The sequence below is a fragment of the Triticum dicoccoides genome, chromosome 3A (genome assembly GCF_002162155.2).
Source record: "Triticum dicoccoides isolate Atlit2015 ecotype Zavitan chromosome 3A, WEW_v2.0, whole genome shotgun sequence".
Taxonomy (NCBI): domain Eukaryota; kingdom Viridiplantae; phylum Streptophyta; class Magnoliopsida; order Poales; family Poaceae; genus Triticum; species Triticum dicoccoides.
Window position 1 is genome coordinate 227,920,423 of NC_041384.1, and position 16,831 is coordinate 227,937,253.

Genomic DNA, 16,831 nt, shown 5'->3' on the forward strand with positions numbered 1-16,831 from the left:
TCCAATCAAATGGCAATGCGCTGAAGAGTTTGTATGGATTTGAGGTATGTAATGCATCGTTTAGTAGTAGCATAAGTTTGTATGGATTTGAGGTATGTTAATGGAGGTGTCCGGTTGTGAGAAGAAAATTTTGAGGCATGATTGGTTAGTGTCTGCAGACGCACCCGGTTAGTCCGCGGGCGATTGAGAGCATCTCCACCCGCCCCCAACAGGCCCCCAAGGCACCTTTTTTACCGCCGGCGCAAAAAAGGCGCCTAGTCGCACCCCCAAGAACCCAAATTTCACCGATTTGGGCCGAAATTGGCGCTGGCGGACCTAGGCCGAAGCCAGCGTGCTGGGGGTGACTAGGGGCGACGGGGGGAAGGAAAAATGGCATGAAAACAAGCTGCGCCAGATTTGCCCCTATGGGCCCATCGAGTCAGCAGCTATGCTTCATCATCCTCATCACCTCGCCTATGCTCCCGTGCGACTCAATGCTGCCATCGGTCAGCCTTCCATTGATGAAGGACGGCGCAGTGATGGCGCCACCGTCGCGCGTCCTTGTTGGGGAACGTTGCATGGAAAACAAAAAATTTCTACGCACACACAAGATCTATCCATGGAGATGTATAGCTACAAGAGGGGGAGAGCATCTAGATACCCTTGTAGATTTCTAAGCGGAAGCATTTATCAACGCGGTTGATGTAGTCATACTCTTCGCGATCCGATCACGATCCAACCGATCTAGTGCCGAACGGACGACACCTCCGAGTTTAGAACACATGCGGCTCGATGATGTCTTCTCCTTCTTTATCCATCAAGTGGGAGAGGAAAATTAGATGGAATCACAACCAACACGACGACGTGGTGGTGATGGTGGTGGTGGAGCACCAACAGCGCTTCGCTAAGCGTCACCGGGACGAGGCGGTGGAACTATGGACTAACGGGAGAGAGAGGGGCACCAAGGGCTTGGTGTGTACTCTTGGGGTGCCTCCTTCCCTCAATATATAGGTGGAGGAGCGTGTGAAACAGCCCCTCCAAGCCCTAGGGCGCAACTAAGGGGGAGAGGACTTGGACTCCAAGTCCAATCATATTCCTACTAGGACTCCTTCCTTTTTTGCCTTCCCTAGCCACATGGGCTTTTGAGGACTTGGTGCGCCTAGACCAATAAGGTCAGGGCGCCTCCCGCAACCCATGCTAGCCCTTGGGTCATGGTGGAACCACTTGTGGACTTTCGAACCCCTCCAGAATCTTCCGGAAGTACAATACCGAAAAAATCCATGTTTTTCCAGAACCCAAAATATGACTTCCCATATATAAATCTTTACCTCTCGACCATTCCGAGACTCCTCGTGTTGTCCGGGATCTTATCCGGGACTCCGAAAAACATTTGGTTACCACTCATCAAATATCCCAATACTACTCTAGCGTCAACGAACGTTAAGCGTGCGACCCTGCGGGTTCGGGAATTATGTAGTTATGACCGAGACACCTCTCCGGTCAATAACCAATAGAAGGACATGGATGCCCATATTGATTCCTACATATTCCATGAAGATATTTTATCGGTTGAACCTTTATGACAACATACGTAATTCCATTTGTCTGTCGGTATGTTACTTGCCCGAGATTCGATTGTCCGTGTCTCTATACCTAGTTCAATCTCGTTACCAGCAAGTCTCTTTACTCGTTCCGTAATACATCATCTTGTAACTAACTCCTTAGTCACTTTGCTTGCAAGCCTCTTGTGATGTTGTATTACCGAGAAGGCCCAGAGATACCTCTCCATTACACGGAGTGACAAATCCCAATCTCGATTCATGCCAACTCAACAGACACCTTCAGAGATACCTGTAGAGCATCTTTATGATCACCCATTTACATGGTGACATTTGATAGCACACAAGGTATTCCTTCGGTAGCTGGGAGTTGCATGATCTCATGGTCGAAGAAACATGTATTTGACATTAAGAAAGCAGTAGCAATAAACTGAACGATCATATGCTATGCTAACGGTTGGGTTTTGTCCATCACATCATTCTCCTAATGATGTGATCCCATTATCAAATGACAACTCATGTATATGGTTAGAAAACCTTAACCATCTTTGATCAACGAGCTAGTCTAGTAGAGGCTCACGGGGGACACAATATTTGTTTATGCATTCACACATGTATTTAAGTTTCCCGTCAACACAATTCTAGCATGAATAATAAACCTTTGTCATGAATAAGGAAATATAATAATAACAACAACTTTATTATTGCCTCTAATTCATATTTCCATCAGTCCTGCCCTTTCCCGCCACGCGTCTACACTGCCCCCTCCTCTCGTCGCGATAAAAGACGAACTTCGCCGCCGCTCGCCGCTCACTCGCTAGCCATCTCTTCGCCTCCACCACTCCAACGCCGACCACATTCCTTCTCACCTTTCTCTCCCAGAAAAGCCGCCTTCACCGTCGCCACAGTCGCCATGGCGGAGAGATTTCCCAGGCGACGAGGCGGCGGCCAACGGCTTCTGCCGCCACTGGCTGTATGAGTGGGAAGCTCGCCTGCTGCAAGAGGCGAACTACCCGACGCCACCGACATGCGTGTGCCGGGTGCATGGCGGCTGAGCGCCGGCGGCATCCCCGTGCCTCTGCCGCCCTCCGACGCGGAACGCCCCACCGAGATCGAGGTGATTCGGGCCAACCTGCTGGAGCACGCGCACCAACAGCCACGGTATGCAGCGAACAACCGCGCGCTGTGGACCCTGCACTTCCAGCGACGCCACACCAAGCAGCTGGTGTCTACCAATGGCGGCCCGATGTCGAGGGGGCGCCATAATTCGGATGGCAGCTGTCAATGGTGGGGCACGCCCGGGCGAACTCTCTCTGCCGTGCTCGCGCACATCGAGGGAGGCAACGAGCCACGGCTGGAGTACCCGACACTATGCTTCTCTCATTGCTGCAGAAGCTCCTGGTTGCCGAGGCGCATGGACCCGTCGTCCTCTGGCTCCCGCTCCTTTGGGTCGGCGCCGGCGGCACTCGTCCCCGTCAAGCCCGAGCCGCAAGAGACGACGCTCCGTCGGTGCAGCCGCGACGGCAACCTCGTTGTAAACGAGGGCGACCGCGTCCCTTCCCCTTCTCACGGCCACATTTGCCTGGTTAAGCCGAAGAATGAGCCGACGACCATGGTGAAGCAGGAGCACGAGGACATAGCCGCCGACCTCGAGAGTGGCTTCGCCTAGTCGCGTGCGGACTACTTGGCGGAGGAGATGGAGCACCAGTGTCGTGCTCTGGAAGAAATCGCCGAGCGGTGCCGCGGCCATGACAAGGGCAGCGTCATCGCGCTCTCCGACAGCGACGACGAGGTCACAGCGCCGAGCAAGCCGGTCCGCAACGGCGATCCAGGGCAGGGCTGCAGCCAGGCCGCCCCGAAGGACGGGCCGCCGAGTGACAGCGACGACTACACTGTCTTCTACAACCTTCTCGGCGTGAACTAGGTGTAGTTTTATGTTTTTATCTATGTAAATTTGCCTAAATAAAAATGAAATCGCCTATATTTCGTCCAAATTAACTGAATTTCATTGAGTTTTGGCGTTTTAATTTTTTTGGGCCGATGCTGTTGCGGTCACGGCTGGGAATCGGCCCCGTGTCGAAAAAACTGCCGTCAACACCCCAAGAAGCGCCATTTCCTCCGAAAAACGGTCTTGAGGACCAAACGGCTGAAGATGCTATAAGAGGTTGGACTTGGCTGTAGATGATTTGACGTGGATACGCTTGTATTACCTTCAGGACGATGGTATACCGGTGAGTTGGCTCTACAGAAATCACCTCCTTTGACACTAATCAAAATGGAAACGGCGGATCCCCAGGGAACAGACACATCCCGTCGGCGCTCTCGACGGATGCCAGGCGCAAATTCTGCTGGGCTTTGCGGCTTGGGGGCACGGAACCCGGCAATCATCGTACCGGCCGACTGCCCCACACGGACACGGCAACCGAAAAGCGCGGGGGAGCACAGCCTTGATTGTAGTTTTTGCTTTCTTTCTCCCTTATAAACGGGCACTCGGCCGTCCATGATTAAGCAAACACAGCACACAATGGGAAGAGAAGGGAGAAAGAAGAGACCAAAGCCACCACTGCGAACAGTACCATCGGACGCGTGTGCCCCTCCCCCACAGCCACAGGTCAGAGAGAGTGAGAGAGGCGACGATATTCAACTCCCGTGATTCCTGCGGTTCCAGGGGCGCCTCTACGCGCAAAATGGCCGAGGAGATCCTGCAAACCCCGCCACGAAAACAACACCATATTCGCTACTACCAGTAGTAATTTTGCTAGCCCACGCGGCGTACGTGTGTGAGGATGTCGGTCGGTAGAAACGGTAGAGAAACCGCATCTAGGCGGAATGCTGTTGCCGCCCACCTGTCTAGGTTGGGAAACCTTACCTGGACTTGGACGGCGGCAAGACAGAGGTCAAGGGGCCATGGCTTGAGACTGACGGCCCCCATGGTGCGCCTCGTGGTCGCCTGCAGCAGGGTACAAAAAACATATACTACGATTCAAAAAAAAGGGTACAAAAACATCTTACTAAACTGGAACAAGTAATGTAATCATGTACTGCCGGTACTAGTTAATTACTCTGCAGTTTGGGAAAGGACCGCATTCGCAGCGGTGAACATGGCAAAAGGGCACCTCACTCGCGCCCCTGCCCTTTCAGCACATGCGCCCGGCCCCACATGCGTGTCTAGTGTACTGTAGTACTGTGCTCCCATGCCTTGCATCCTCCTCCCGTGGGTCTCTCCTCTCGATCACGCCGGAACAGGGGCGGAGACAGGGGGGTGCGAGCAGGGGTCAGACACCCCCCATCGCTTCGCCCCCCCTATGGATTTACATCGGCTAATACTATGAGTAATTAGGGATTAAGCCCAGCAGACTTACACGGCCCAACGAAAAGCAAAGGGGTATCTGGCCATGTGTATATACCTACGAGGCCCTAGGCCCTAGGCCATCTGGTTTGGACGAGGGTACACTGATAATTTAATTTCTATCTTTTCTTTAGTTCCCATCTATCTACTCAAAAAAATAGATCTTCTCTTATTAGTACCCTAGCGCCGCCGCCTCGCTGCCGCCGGTCCACCAAGAAAGGGAACTGCCCCGTGAATTCGATCGCTGGTTCGTTGCAGTCTGAAACCTGAAGGTATGACATATACACCACCTGAAGCCTAAAAGGTAGTCTAATACAACTATCTCTTTTCAATCTCAGTGGCCCTTCAAGAATGCTTGCGACATGCCGTGATGGATTTCACACTGACTGGATCGTTGGCGCTCTCGAAGCAACACTCTGCCGCCGCGCCACGGCATCTGGGCTTTGTTGTTCGTTAATTATGTCTACACATCTTGATCTAATCAAGGTAAAGCTGTATACAGTCTACTTTTTAGATTGATTACTGGTTACAACATTTATACATTTACTGGTTACTACATTGATTTTATAAGCCATACAATTTACTTACATACTCCCTCCGTCATACTGTCAAAAAACATCTTATATTTTGATACAGAGGGAGTAGAAGATAAAGATCGTATATTTATCAAAAGGCGCAAAATTAATAACTAATTATCCCTTTTTGTTGTCTATTTTTCTGCAATAACAAAGAAATCATGACTCTTTAGCCTTATTATACACTCTAGTACTCTACATGTTATCTTCATTTTCATTCTAGCTTATGTCCAAAAATCACTGTACTCGGCAGACTATGTATATTATCTAGAATAATCTATCATCATGTCTCCTTCGCCCCCCCTATGTCCGAATCCTGGCTTCGCCCCTGCGCCGGAAGCGATCACGCACGCACAGGCAGCTGCGTATGTGTGTGTGTGAACTGGTCTCTGAGGGTCGACACGAGTTCGCTGCGGCCATGACCCATGTCTTTTTTTTTGTGGCCCGAGGGCAGCCATGACGCATGTCCTCCCATGTCACAACAAGGCACCTGCTCCTACTCGTGACATTAGATCCAGTTACCAATGGCACTAACAATCGACCGATCCTTCATGAGAAGAAGAACACAAGGTCTTGAGTTTGTTTTTGTTCTGCAGCGTGCCTATGCCTATCTATCCATCTCTTGTAGGTGACGAATGGCGAGCAGCACACATGCAGTCGCGCCGCGCGCACAGGTGGAAATGGAATGGTTTTTGCGAAAAAAAAGAAAGGGTGGAAATTGAATGGAACCCATCCGTCCCGTCCGGGTCCTGTGCCGAATCGTGGCGTGATGGTCTCCCAAGACCACCGATATGGACACATCACTGTGCCGCGCTCCAGCTTCCAAATCCAAACCGAGAGAGAGAGACCATAAACGAATCGTGCCGCTGTGGCATGCTAACTAGCATCCGACGAGCGAGCGAGACGACCTCCTTGTTTGCTTGTCCCTCCTCCCCTCCCCTCCCCTCCCGCGGTTGCTTTCTACAACCGCTGGCCGTGCAGGTGCAGCACAGAACACAGCCACTCGCGCTCGGCCGCCGAGCCTATAAAGGGCGGTGCCCAGCCACCACCTTAATGACACTGTCATCACCAAACACCAAGACAAACACAGACACAAACCAAAAGCATTCCTTCCCTCTCGCCCTCCCTCCTCCATCTCTGTCTCAAGATCAGTGCCGCTCCCAAGAGTTAAGAAGAGAGAGAGAGAGAGAGAGAGAGAGAGAGAGAGAGAGAGAGAGAGAGAGAGAGAGAGAGAGGAAGGAGATGGGGATGCAATCAGTGTGCGGAGGAGCAGGGCGGTGGCGGCGAGCAGTGGCGTGGTGGGGGGCCGTCCTGGTCCTCGCCCATTTACTCAGCTGCGGCAGCGCGGGGCTCCTGGACACCAACCCGGGCTTGGCCTATAACTTCTACGCGACGACGTGCCCCAGCGCCGAGGCCACCGTCCGGAGCATCACCTGGGCGCAGGTCGCCGCCAACCAGGCCCTCCCCGGCCAGCTCCTCAGGCTGCACTTCCACGACTGCTTCGTCAAGGTCAGTCACTTCCCGACTTCCTTCCTTCCTTCCTTCGTTAACCTCGCCCTGGCCCCACTTCCGCTTCAGCCCCTCTCCCTTTCCCTGAGTGCCTGAGTGGAGTGGGTCTTTGCTTCCACTTCCGTCGGCGCCGTGCCCGTGCCCGTGCCCAGCCGGCCGACGCGGAAAGCGCTTCTTCTCCCGGCAACAAATTAACTGCGGATTCCATTTCTAGCTACTCCATTCACGTTCGAACCAAGAGTCCTGGCTCATCGCTCTAATTAAACTGGCATACCATACCATACCATACCATACAGATCGCCTTTCTCCCTCTGCCCAAGCAGATTTTACTGCGGGGGTTTACTTTGGTTTTGAGCTTTTTTGGGGGGCTTTTACGAGTAATAATACTCCCTGCTGTGGTGAGAGTGAGTGTTACAAGGCAGTTTGACTGTTGATATGTACACGAGGGGAGCACCTTTATGTGCACTACGTAAGCATTACGGCGCCTTTCCGCTCGTAGCGACACGGCCAACGGGCCAAGCAAGAAAACAAAGGGCCAGAAATACTAGACTAGCGCGCAAGGGGAAGGGGAGCAAGGTGAATCTTGTCATACAGTAATATTTTCCGTGGCCAATGCGTCGCCGCTCACATGCGCTGCGCGCCCAGCTGGTGGCGCGCGACAGCTATCAAAGCTGCCGCGCCGGTACGGCGGCTGCAGGAGCAGCTTTGGCCCCTTGCGGCGGCCCCGCGCGCATCCAAATTTCAAACCCCAACATTCAAAAGAAAATTTCAAACCCCAAAATGCTACTACTATCTGTGTGGCTCACAGCTTTTCTTGCAATGCGATGATAACGCAGGGCTGCGACGCGTCCATCCTGCTGGACAACGCGCAGAGCGAGAAGACGGCGCCGCCCAACGGCTCCCTCGGCGGCTACCCGGTGATCGACGCCATCAAGGCGCAGCTCGAGAAGGCCTGCCCGGGCGTCGTCTCCTGCGCCGACATCGTCGCGCTCGCCGCCCGCGACGCCGTCTCCTACCAGTTCAAGGCCTCGCTCTGGCAGGTGGAGACCGGCCGCCGGGACGGCCCCGTCTCGCTCGCCAGCAACACCGGCGCGCTGCCCTCGCCCTCCGCCGGCTTCAACGGCCTGCTGCAGAGCTTCGCCGCCAAGGGGCTCGACGTCAACGACCTCGTCGCGCTCTCCGGCGCGCACACCATCGGCAAGGCCAGCTGCTCCAGCGTCACGCCCAGGCTGTACCAGGGCAACGCCACCAGCATCGACCCCCTGCTCGACTCCACCTACGCCAAGACGCTCATGAACGCCTGCCCCAACAATCCCGCTTCCACGTCCACGGTGGACCTGGACGGCGCCACGCCGTTCAAGTTCGACGGCAGCTACTACACCAACCTGCAGAACAAGCGGGGAGTGCTCGCCTCCGACGCCGCGCTCACGCAGAACGCCGCTGCCGCGACTATTGTCAACGACCTGACCAACCCGATCAAGTTCTACGCCGCCTTCTCCATGTCCATGAAGAAGATGGGACGCGTCGACGTGCTCACCCTCAAGAACGGACAAGGGAAGATCAGGACCAAGTGCAATGTGCCGTGAGGGTTCATCCATGAGCGCCACATTTTTTCTTGGATTTTTTTTACTCTCTCCCTCTCTCTCTCTCCCTCTTATTTCATCGGCGCGGATCAAATATATTGTGCCCGCCATGATTAAGGTCCCAAATCTATATTGATTTGTTAAGTGCTGTGCCTGAGTATTTAAGATTATTAGTCACGACATGCGTTGCATTCCTCTTGCAATCAATCAAAGAAGGTGGTTCGGCACTTCTCTCTGCTCTCACTGTCAGCCATGTCCTCTATTCAGAGCAACTGCATCTTTCTTCAGATAATGCTTCGCTGGATCCAACGGCCATGCACGCTTCGCATTTAAACCCCTCCACTTTTTGGTAGATGCCACTTTATTACTTAATTGTTTAAGTGGTACATCCGGCCTCTGCATAACAAAAATAACATAGCCAAACCAAGTCGAGAATTGAAAAAAACAAGAAATACAAGAAATTATGAGTCTAGTATGACGCCTAAAATGTAGGAGTGACATCTTTTCTTGAATCCGGGAACGTAGGAATTTTGATCAAAGAGCGTGTGATGCCACATGAATAATAAAGGAATTGCACAAAGTTTGACTTGATGAGAATTCCCTCTTAAAATGAAGTGCAAAGAAATCCTTTGAATTTCCCCCCAAAGGATTTCAATCATCCAAAGCCTACGAGAATCCTTTCAACCGAAGGAGGCCTTACTTGTTAATCCAAAATCCCAAAGGATATAATCCTATTAAAACCAATGCACTTAGTCAATCTCTTCCTAGCGCCTGCTCCTCCTAGTGTCGCTGGCCATTCTGGCCGTCGCGGCACCAGCCATAGTCGCCACCTGCTCCGGGCCTCGGCTTCATTGCATGGCATGGGTCGGCCGTGCTTGCATGGATCCAGCTGATAACCCACAAGTATAGGGGATCGCAACATTTTTCGAGGGTAGAGTATTCAACCCAAATTTATTGATCTGACACAAAGGGAGCCAAAGAATATTCACGAGTATTAGCAGCTGAGTTGTCAATTCAACCACACCTGAAAGATTTAATATCTGCAGCAAAGTATTTAGTAGCAAAGTAATATGAAAGTAACGGTAACGGTGACAAAAGTAACAATAACAGTTTTATAGTGATTGTAACAGCAGTAGCAACGAAAGTAACTTAGCAAAGATCAATATGTGAAAAGCTCGTAGGCAATGGATCGACAATGATAATTGTGTTGGATGATATTCATCATGTAGCAGTCATAACCTAGGGTGACACAGAACTAGCTCCAATTCATCAATATAATGTAGGCATTTATTTCGTATAGTCATACGTGCTTATGAAAAAGAACTTGCATGACATCTTTTGTCCTACCCTCCCGTGGCAGCGGGGTCATAATGGAAACTAAGGCATATTAAGGCCTCCGTTTAATAGAGAACCAAAACAAAGCATTAGCACTTAGTGAATACATGAACTTCTCAAACTACGGCAATCACCGAAAGAATCCTAATTATTGTCACCTTGGGGTATGCAGATCATAATTCGTAATAGGCGCCTACAACTTGCAAGATAGGATCAAGAACACAAATATATTCATGAAAACATAATAGGTTCAGATCTTTAATCGTGGCACTCGGGCCCCAGTGACAAGAATTAAGCATAACAAAGCCATATCAATATCAATCTCAGAACATAGTGGATACTAGGGATCAAACCTTAACAAAACTAACTCGATTACATGATAAATCTCATCCAACCCATCACCGTCCAGCAAGCCTACGATGGAATTACTCACGCACGGTGGTGAGCATCATGAAATTGGTGATGGAGGAAGGTTAGTGATGATGATGGCGACGAATCCCCCTCTTCGGAGCTCCGAACGGACTCTGGATCAGCCCTCCCGATGAAGAACAGGAGGCGGTGATGGCTCCGTATCTTAAAACACAATGAATCCTTCTCCTTAATTTTTTTTCTCCTCGAATACGATTATATAGAGTTGGAATTAGGGTCGAAGGAGTTCCAAGGGGCCCACAAGCCCTCTAGGCGCGCGCCCCCAGGCTTGTGGCCTGTGGGTGGACCCCTCTGGTTAATTCTTACGCTAGTATTTTTTATATATTCCACAAAAGTTCTTCGTCAATTTCTAGGTCAATCTGAGAACTTTTATTTCTGCACAAAAATTAACACCATGGCAATTCTGACGAAAACAACATCAGTCCGGGTTAGTTCCATTTAAATCATGCAAATTAGAGTCCAAAACAAGGGCAAAAGAGTTTGGAAGAGTAGATACGATGGAGATGTATCAACTCTCTCAAGTTTAACCCATTGCTTGTCCTCAAGCAATTCAGTTAACAAACTGAAAGTGACAAAGAAAAACTTTTACGAACTGTGTTTGACCTGGTTGTTGCAAATACGTCTAGCTAACATTCAGGTTTTCAGCAAAGATTATGAACTAGCCATATTCACAATAACATTTAGGTCTCACATTTACTCATATCAATAGCACAATCAACTAGTGAGCAATAATAATAAATCTTGGATGACAACACTTTCTCAAAACAATTATGATATGATATAACAAAATGGTATCCCTGAGACCGCAAAAACATAAATGCAGAGCACCCCTGAAGATCAAGGACTAACTAGACATTATAATTCATGGCAAAAGAGATCCAGTCACACTCACTCAATATCAATTAATAACAAAGCATATAAATGACAGTGGTGCTTTCCAGCTGGTGCTTTTTATAAGAAGATGATGACTCAACAATAAAAGTAGTAGATAGGCCCTTCGCAGAGGGAAGCATGGATCTGCAGAGGTGCCAGAGCTCGAGCTTTTAAAACAGAAACGAATATAATTTTGAGCAGTATGCTTTCATTGTCAACATAACAACCAAGAGATCTCACTATCTTCCATACTAGATACATTATTGTAGGATCAAAAGTAGATCTAGAGGGGGGTGATTAGACTACTTGACCAAATAAAAATCTAACATTTTTCCAATTTTAAGTGTTGGTAGATTTTAGCAACTAGTACAAGTCAAGCAATCAACCTACACATGCAATTCTAAGAGTGTAGCAGCAGAAAGTAAAACATTGCATATGAAGGTAAAGGGAAGAGTTTGGAGAAGGCAAACGCAATGTAAACGCAGAGATTTTTGGCATGGTTCTGATAGGTGGTGCTATCATACGTCCACGTTGATGGAGACTTCAACCCACGAAGGGTAACGATTGCGCGAGTCCACGGAGGGCTCCACCCATAAAGGGTCCACGAAGAAGCAACCTTGTCTATCCCACCTTGGCCATTGCCCATGAAGGACTTGCCTCACTCGGGTAGATCTTCACGAAGTAGGCAATCTACTTGCCCTTACAAACTTCTTGGTTCAACTCCACAATCTTGTCGGAGGCTCCCAATCGACACCTAACCAATCTAGGAGACACCACTCTCCAAAACGTAATAGATGGTGTGTTGATAATGAACTCCTTGCTCTTGTATTTAAAATGATAGTCTCCCCAACACTCAACTCTCTCTCACATATTTGGCTATGGTGGAAAGATGATTTGAGTGGAAAGCAACTTGGGGAAGGCTAGAGATCAAGATTCTTGTTGTAGGATTGGAATATCTTGGTCTCAACACATCAGTAGGTGGTTCTCTCTCAAAAAAATGAGTAGTAGAAGTTTAGGCACGTTCTGATGGCTCTCTCACAAATGGAGAGGGGGTGGAGGGGTATATATAGCCTCAACACAAAATCCAACCGTTACACACATTTGACCCAACTCGGCCAGACCGAATAGAAGAACTTGGTGAGACCGATTTAGTTCAAAATGTGAACACTAGGAATCTCGATGGGGCCGACAGGAACAAATCGATGGGACCGATGTGCTAGGGCTAGGGCAAAACCTCATCTCGGTGAGACTGATTGCTTGAACTCGGTGAGACCAATTTCAACAAAGAGCAAATAGAGAGTTGGTCAAACAAACTCGATGGGACCGATTGCACATTTCGGTGAGATCGAAATAATTACAATAGGCAATAGAGAGTTTGCAGGGCCATCTCGGTGAAACCGAGATCTGTATCAGTGTGACCGAATTGTCTAGGGTTTCTGGCAGTGGATATGTCAAATGAACTCGATGGCGCCGGATAGATCAAATCGGTGGGGCCGAGTTTGTCTTTGAGTTTTGGACATATGTGGAAATGAGAAAGTGGCTGAGGGTTTTGGAGCAATATCATTAAGCACTTTGAGCAAGTAGACCATTAAGCAACACCTCATCCCCTTTTAATAGTATTGGCTTTCCTATGGACTCAATGTGATCTTGGATCACTAAAATAGAAATGAAGAGTCTTGAGCTTTTGCCAATCTTTGTCCTTAGCATTTTGAGGGATCCACATCTCTAGTCCATGCCATGCCAATCATTGAACTTTCTGAAATATTTAACTTGAATGGATATTACTTCAATGAGCTATTTGTTGTATGAATTACCAAAAGCACCCGGGGATTAGTTGCACTTTCAATCTCCCCCTTTTTGGTAATTGATGACAACACATAGATCAAGGCTTCGACAAATGATAATATGAGTGAAATACATTGTCGCTTTGAGAAGTATGTGATAAGCAAGAGCCCTCCCTAAATTTGTGCATTATTTAAAATTTGCTTTTGAATGCAAATGCACAATCGATTAGGATCATGGGTCACTCTTCCATGTCACATACATCTTGGTGGATTGCTCAAAATGATAAGAGTTAAATAACATGCACTCATCACGAAGGGTAGAAGTGATTGATCATACACAAGTATCATATATATAACCATGCAAGCACACATTAAGGCAAAGTATGATCAAACACATGATCACATAAGTATCTCACGAGCATAACACAAGTCGTAGCATAGGAATCAAACAACCAAAAGATCAAAGCAAATGATCAAAGTAGCAAGAGAGGCAAATAAAAGGTAAAACACACTCTCTCGAAGCCTAATGATCTATACACTTTCTCGCCCTTTGGTAACAAGTTACCAAAAAGCTTGAAAATGCATAGTGCTATGCGGCACTCTAGGCACGATCTCTGGGAGCTCCTGAAGAGGTCTTCTGGCTTGTTACTCCGGTGTGCGTAGATGGCATGGAGAGGATGACATCTGCAAATGCTTTGAAAGATGTCTCTGGAGCTGGAGGGGTTGACATTGGAGGTACAACCGAGGCAGTTATTGCAGGTGCTGAAATGGTAGTCATGGAGTCTCTAGCAACTGGCACAATTGTTGATCTTTGTGCCCTTGGCACTCTCTGGAATGTATCTGTGGTGCGTCTGTCATCCCTTTCCTCGGCATCTTCTTGGAGCTTCTCCACTATGGTGTGTATCTCAATGACCTTTACATCTAGGTCATGAAGTTTAGTCTCAATGATCCTCTCAAGACTCTCTTGATTTTGAGTCAGGGTGGCCAAGCCCTTCTCAATTCTCACTGTAGCCTTAAGCAGATAACTGAGTTGATCTTGCTTGGTCTTGAGCATCACTGTAGAAGCATCTGGTGCACTTGCTGCCTTTGCTGCTTTTGCAGCATTTGCTTTCTCTCTCTTCTCCTGGGCTCTGCACAAGTAGGATGGGATGCATCCATGACAACCTCGTTGTCCTCAAAATCTGGCCTCAGGGGAAGATGTTCTTTATCAATAAGATATGTCCTAGTTCCCATGTTGGAATTGATCAGCATTTGAATGTGAGGGGCATATCCACATGATCACTTCTCATCAGCAACTATTTCTCTTCACAGTCTCAATAATCGAACTCATCACCTTGAACATTTGAGGTACATCAAACATGTGGAGCAAGTTGGTTGAGTGAACACGGATCATTCTATGATCTCCTGAGTTGGGCAAAAGAGTGTGCCTCAAGATAGTGTTGATAGTGGTCAGCCCAGACAACAGATAATATATGGATCCAAGCTTATGTGTCTCTAGGGCATCATCAGGAATGGTCTTGTACATGTTGGCCATGGAGTTGTGATCCTTCCTAGGCTTTGCATATACATCCGTGTCATTCTCCTCTTCCTTTGGGGCATTGATCAACTTGTCCCATTCAGGGATTGTTGATTGATACTTTGTCCCTTCAGTCATCCAAACAATCCTTCCATCAGGATAGAAGTGAGCAGTGGAGTAGAATTGCATGATCATCTCATTGTTCGACTTTGTCAACTTCTGACCAACAAACTTATCAACTTCATTCATTCTTAAGCTCTCGTGCACACCTAGGAAGTAGTCCTCATTGTCATCAATATATGTCCAGTCAACCCATTTCATATCACAGACAATGGGCTTCTTGTCTAACAAGACTGTCTCATAGAAATCCTATTATTCCTTGGTGTGAAAACGATAGTCCACAATAGTTCTTCTCCTAGTGCCATAGGGATCAGTCTGTCTCCAGAGTCTTAGACATGCATCCTTTCTTAGCTTCATATTCTCTGCCACAGGATGATCATCACTATGATCTGGAATCTTGGGCTTCAACTTTCTAAGCACTAGTGGCTCATCATCTTCTTCTTGAGCTTCAGGCATTGGGGCCTTATTCTTCTCAGCAACAGAAGTGTTCCTTGTAGATCTCTTGGGTGCAGATGGTTTGGGGGCTTGAGCTTGAGTTGGAGGCTTTGGGGCAGACTTGGGCTTTGATGGAGCAGCCCCGGTCCTAATGGCATCCCCCATCAGCTTTTGGGTCTTTGCAGGAGGTGCAATAGGCTCTTCCTCCTCCTCATCTTCATCAGATTCTCTCATCATAGAAGGTTTGACAATGACTTTGGCAATAGTCTTTTTGACTCTCTCCTTGCTCTTCTTTCCTCCAGCAGCCTCTTCCTCTCTTGGTTCAAGAGAGAACTCCATGGTTTCCTGAGTTGAGGCCCTGGCCTTTGACATTGGAGCTCTTTTGGCAGGAGCTTTCTTTGACATACCGGGCTTTGTGGCAGCAGCAACAACATATTGTTTCTCGAGTACTTTCTTCTTGGAGGTCACTTCCTCCTCAATGACAAAATACTCATCCTCAAATTCAGATGTTCTCTTCTGCCTTGTCCTCGTTGCTGCCTTTGGCAAGTTGCTGGGAGTACTTCTGCTTCCCTCATCATAACTGCTTGAGGGACTAGTGCCCTCACTGCGATTTACCTGCTCTTCAGACTTGTTCTGGCTATCACTGCCCTCTGACATAGCTGAAACTGACGCTATGAATAGTTGGGTATAGATAGAGTGGATGAGCATCACAAAGTACAACTTGTTTTTCAAAATATTGAGACAAAAACTTAATTTTAGTTTTCCGCAGAAAGCATTTCGGAGCTACCGATTTGACAAACTCGGTGACACCGAAGCACTAACAGAGTCTAAACACAAAGTTTTGGTCAGACCGAAATGCAGTTCGGTGACTCCAAGATGCTAGGGTTTCACAAAGAAAGTGACTTTGGTCGCACCGATCAGTACACTTTGGTCAGACCGAGTTGTACTTGTGCAATGGCTAGGGCTAATCGGTGAGATCGAGATCCTCAGATCGGTCGGTTCGAGATGAGTTCAGCGAAAACCTAACCCTAAGTTTTTTTTACATCAAATCTATTGTACGAAATTCTTTTGGTGGATAGATCAATCTCATAAGTGGGAAGAAAAATGGCAATGAACTTTGTGCAAGAATTGGAGTTAATTGAAGCACAAAGGGGTCAAATCCGTACCCTAAGTCAGAGATGGACTTGCTATGGCAGCAACGGCGGTGAGAATCCCGTTGACGGCGGTGGAGACCAGCGGCAGAGGGTCACTAGAGACGACGACAGAGATCCCGAGACCAAGGGGGCGGCAGAGCTTGGAGGCGCGGACAAGTGTTTGAAGGAATTTCTAAATTTTCAACCCGTGGTATATATACCCAGTCACTATCGGTGTGACCGACTAGAACGACTCGGTGGCACCGAGATGCAAAACTGCTAGCAGTTACTGCAACTCGATGTGACCGAATTGTTCAAATCGATTGCACCGAGATGAAAACCTAGATCAACTTAATGAATTTGATGAGACCGAGTGGGAGTGAATTGGTCTAACCAAAATGCATTAAGAGGCTTTGGAAGTTAAGCCCTTGACGGATCGGTGGCTCCAAGTGCTCCTCACCTGGAGGGTCCGAATTCGACTTGTTCAAACTTTGTGATGTAGCATGAATAGTGTTTGAGAAGAGAAAAACATAGATAGCTAGAGGGAGTACTTAGGCATTCTTGTCCATCCATTTTGGAAAAAGAAAAGCCAAACAATCAAAGCAACAAATGGATGTCCTCGAATGGAGAAAATTATGCAACCAACATGCTC

At 48.3% G+C, this 16,831-nt stretch overlaps 1 protein-coding gene across 3 annotated transcripts; it reads left to right on the plus strand.

Moving 5' to 3' along the window:
• The first annotated feature begins 6,443 nt into the window (after positions 1-6,443).
• On the plus strand, positions 6,444-8,783 carry LOC119267967 (peroxidase 1-like). Of its 3 annotated transcripts, none has more exons than XM_037549436.1 (3): positions 6,444-6,635; positions 6,668-6,971; positions 7,808-8,783. In XM_037549436.1, the coding sequence occupies exons 2-3, from the start codon at positions 6,705-6,707 to the stop codon at positions 8,555-8,557; spliced, it is 1,017 nt and encodes a 338-aa protein (XP_037405333.1). In that variant the 5' UTR covers positions 6,444-6,635; positions 6,668-6,704; the 3' UTR covers positions 8,558-8,783. The 3 variants fall into 3 exon arrangements, with proteins under 3 accessions (XP_037405333.1, XP_037405332.1, XP_037405331.1); XM_037549435.1 differs by having other exon boundaries at positions 6,686-6,971; XM_037549434.1 differs by having other exon boundaries at positions 6,444-6,971.
• Positions 8,784-16,831: the final 8,048 nt, after the last annotated feature.

Bases quoted from the DNA above. Each gene is read 5' to 3' on its own strand.
- LOC119267967 (XM_037549434.1), top strand. From the start codon at position 6,516: ATGACACTGTCATCACCAAACACCAAGACAAACACAGACACAAACCAA. The intron at 6,972-7,807 runs GTCAGTCACTTC...ATGATAACGCAG, and splicing joins TCCACGACTGCTTCGTCAAG to GGCTGCGACGCGTCCATCCT.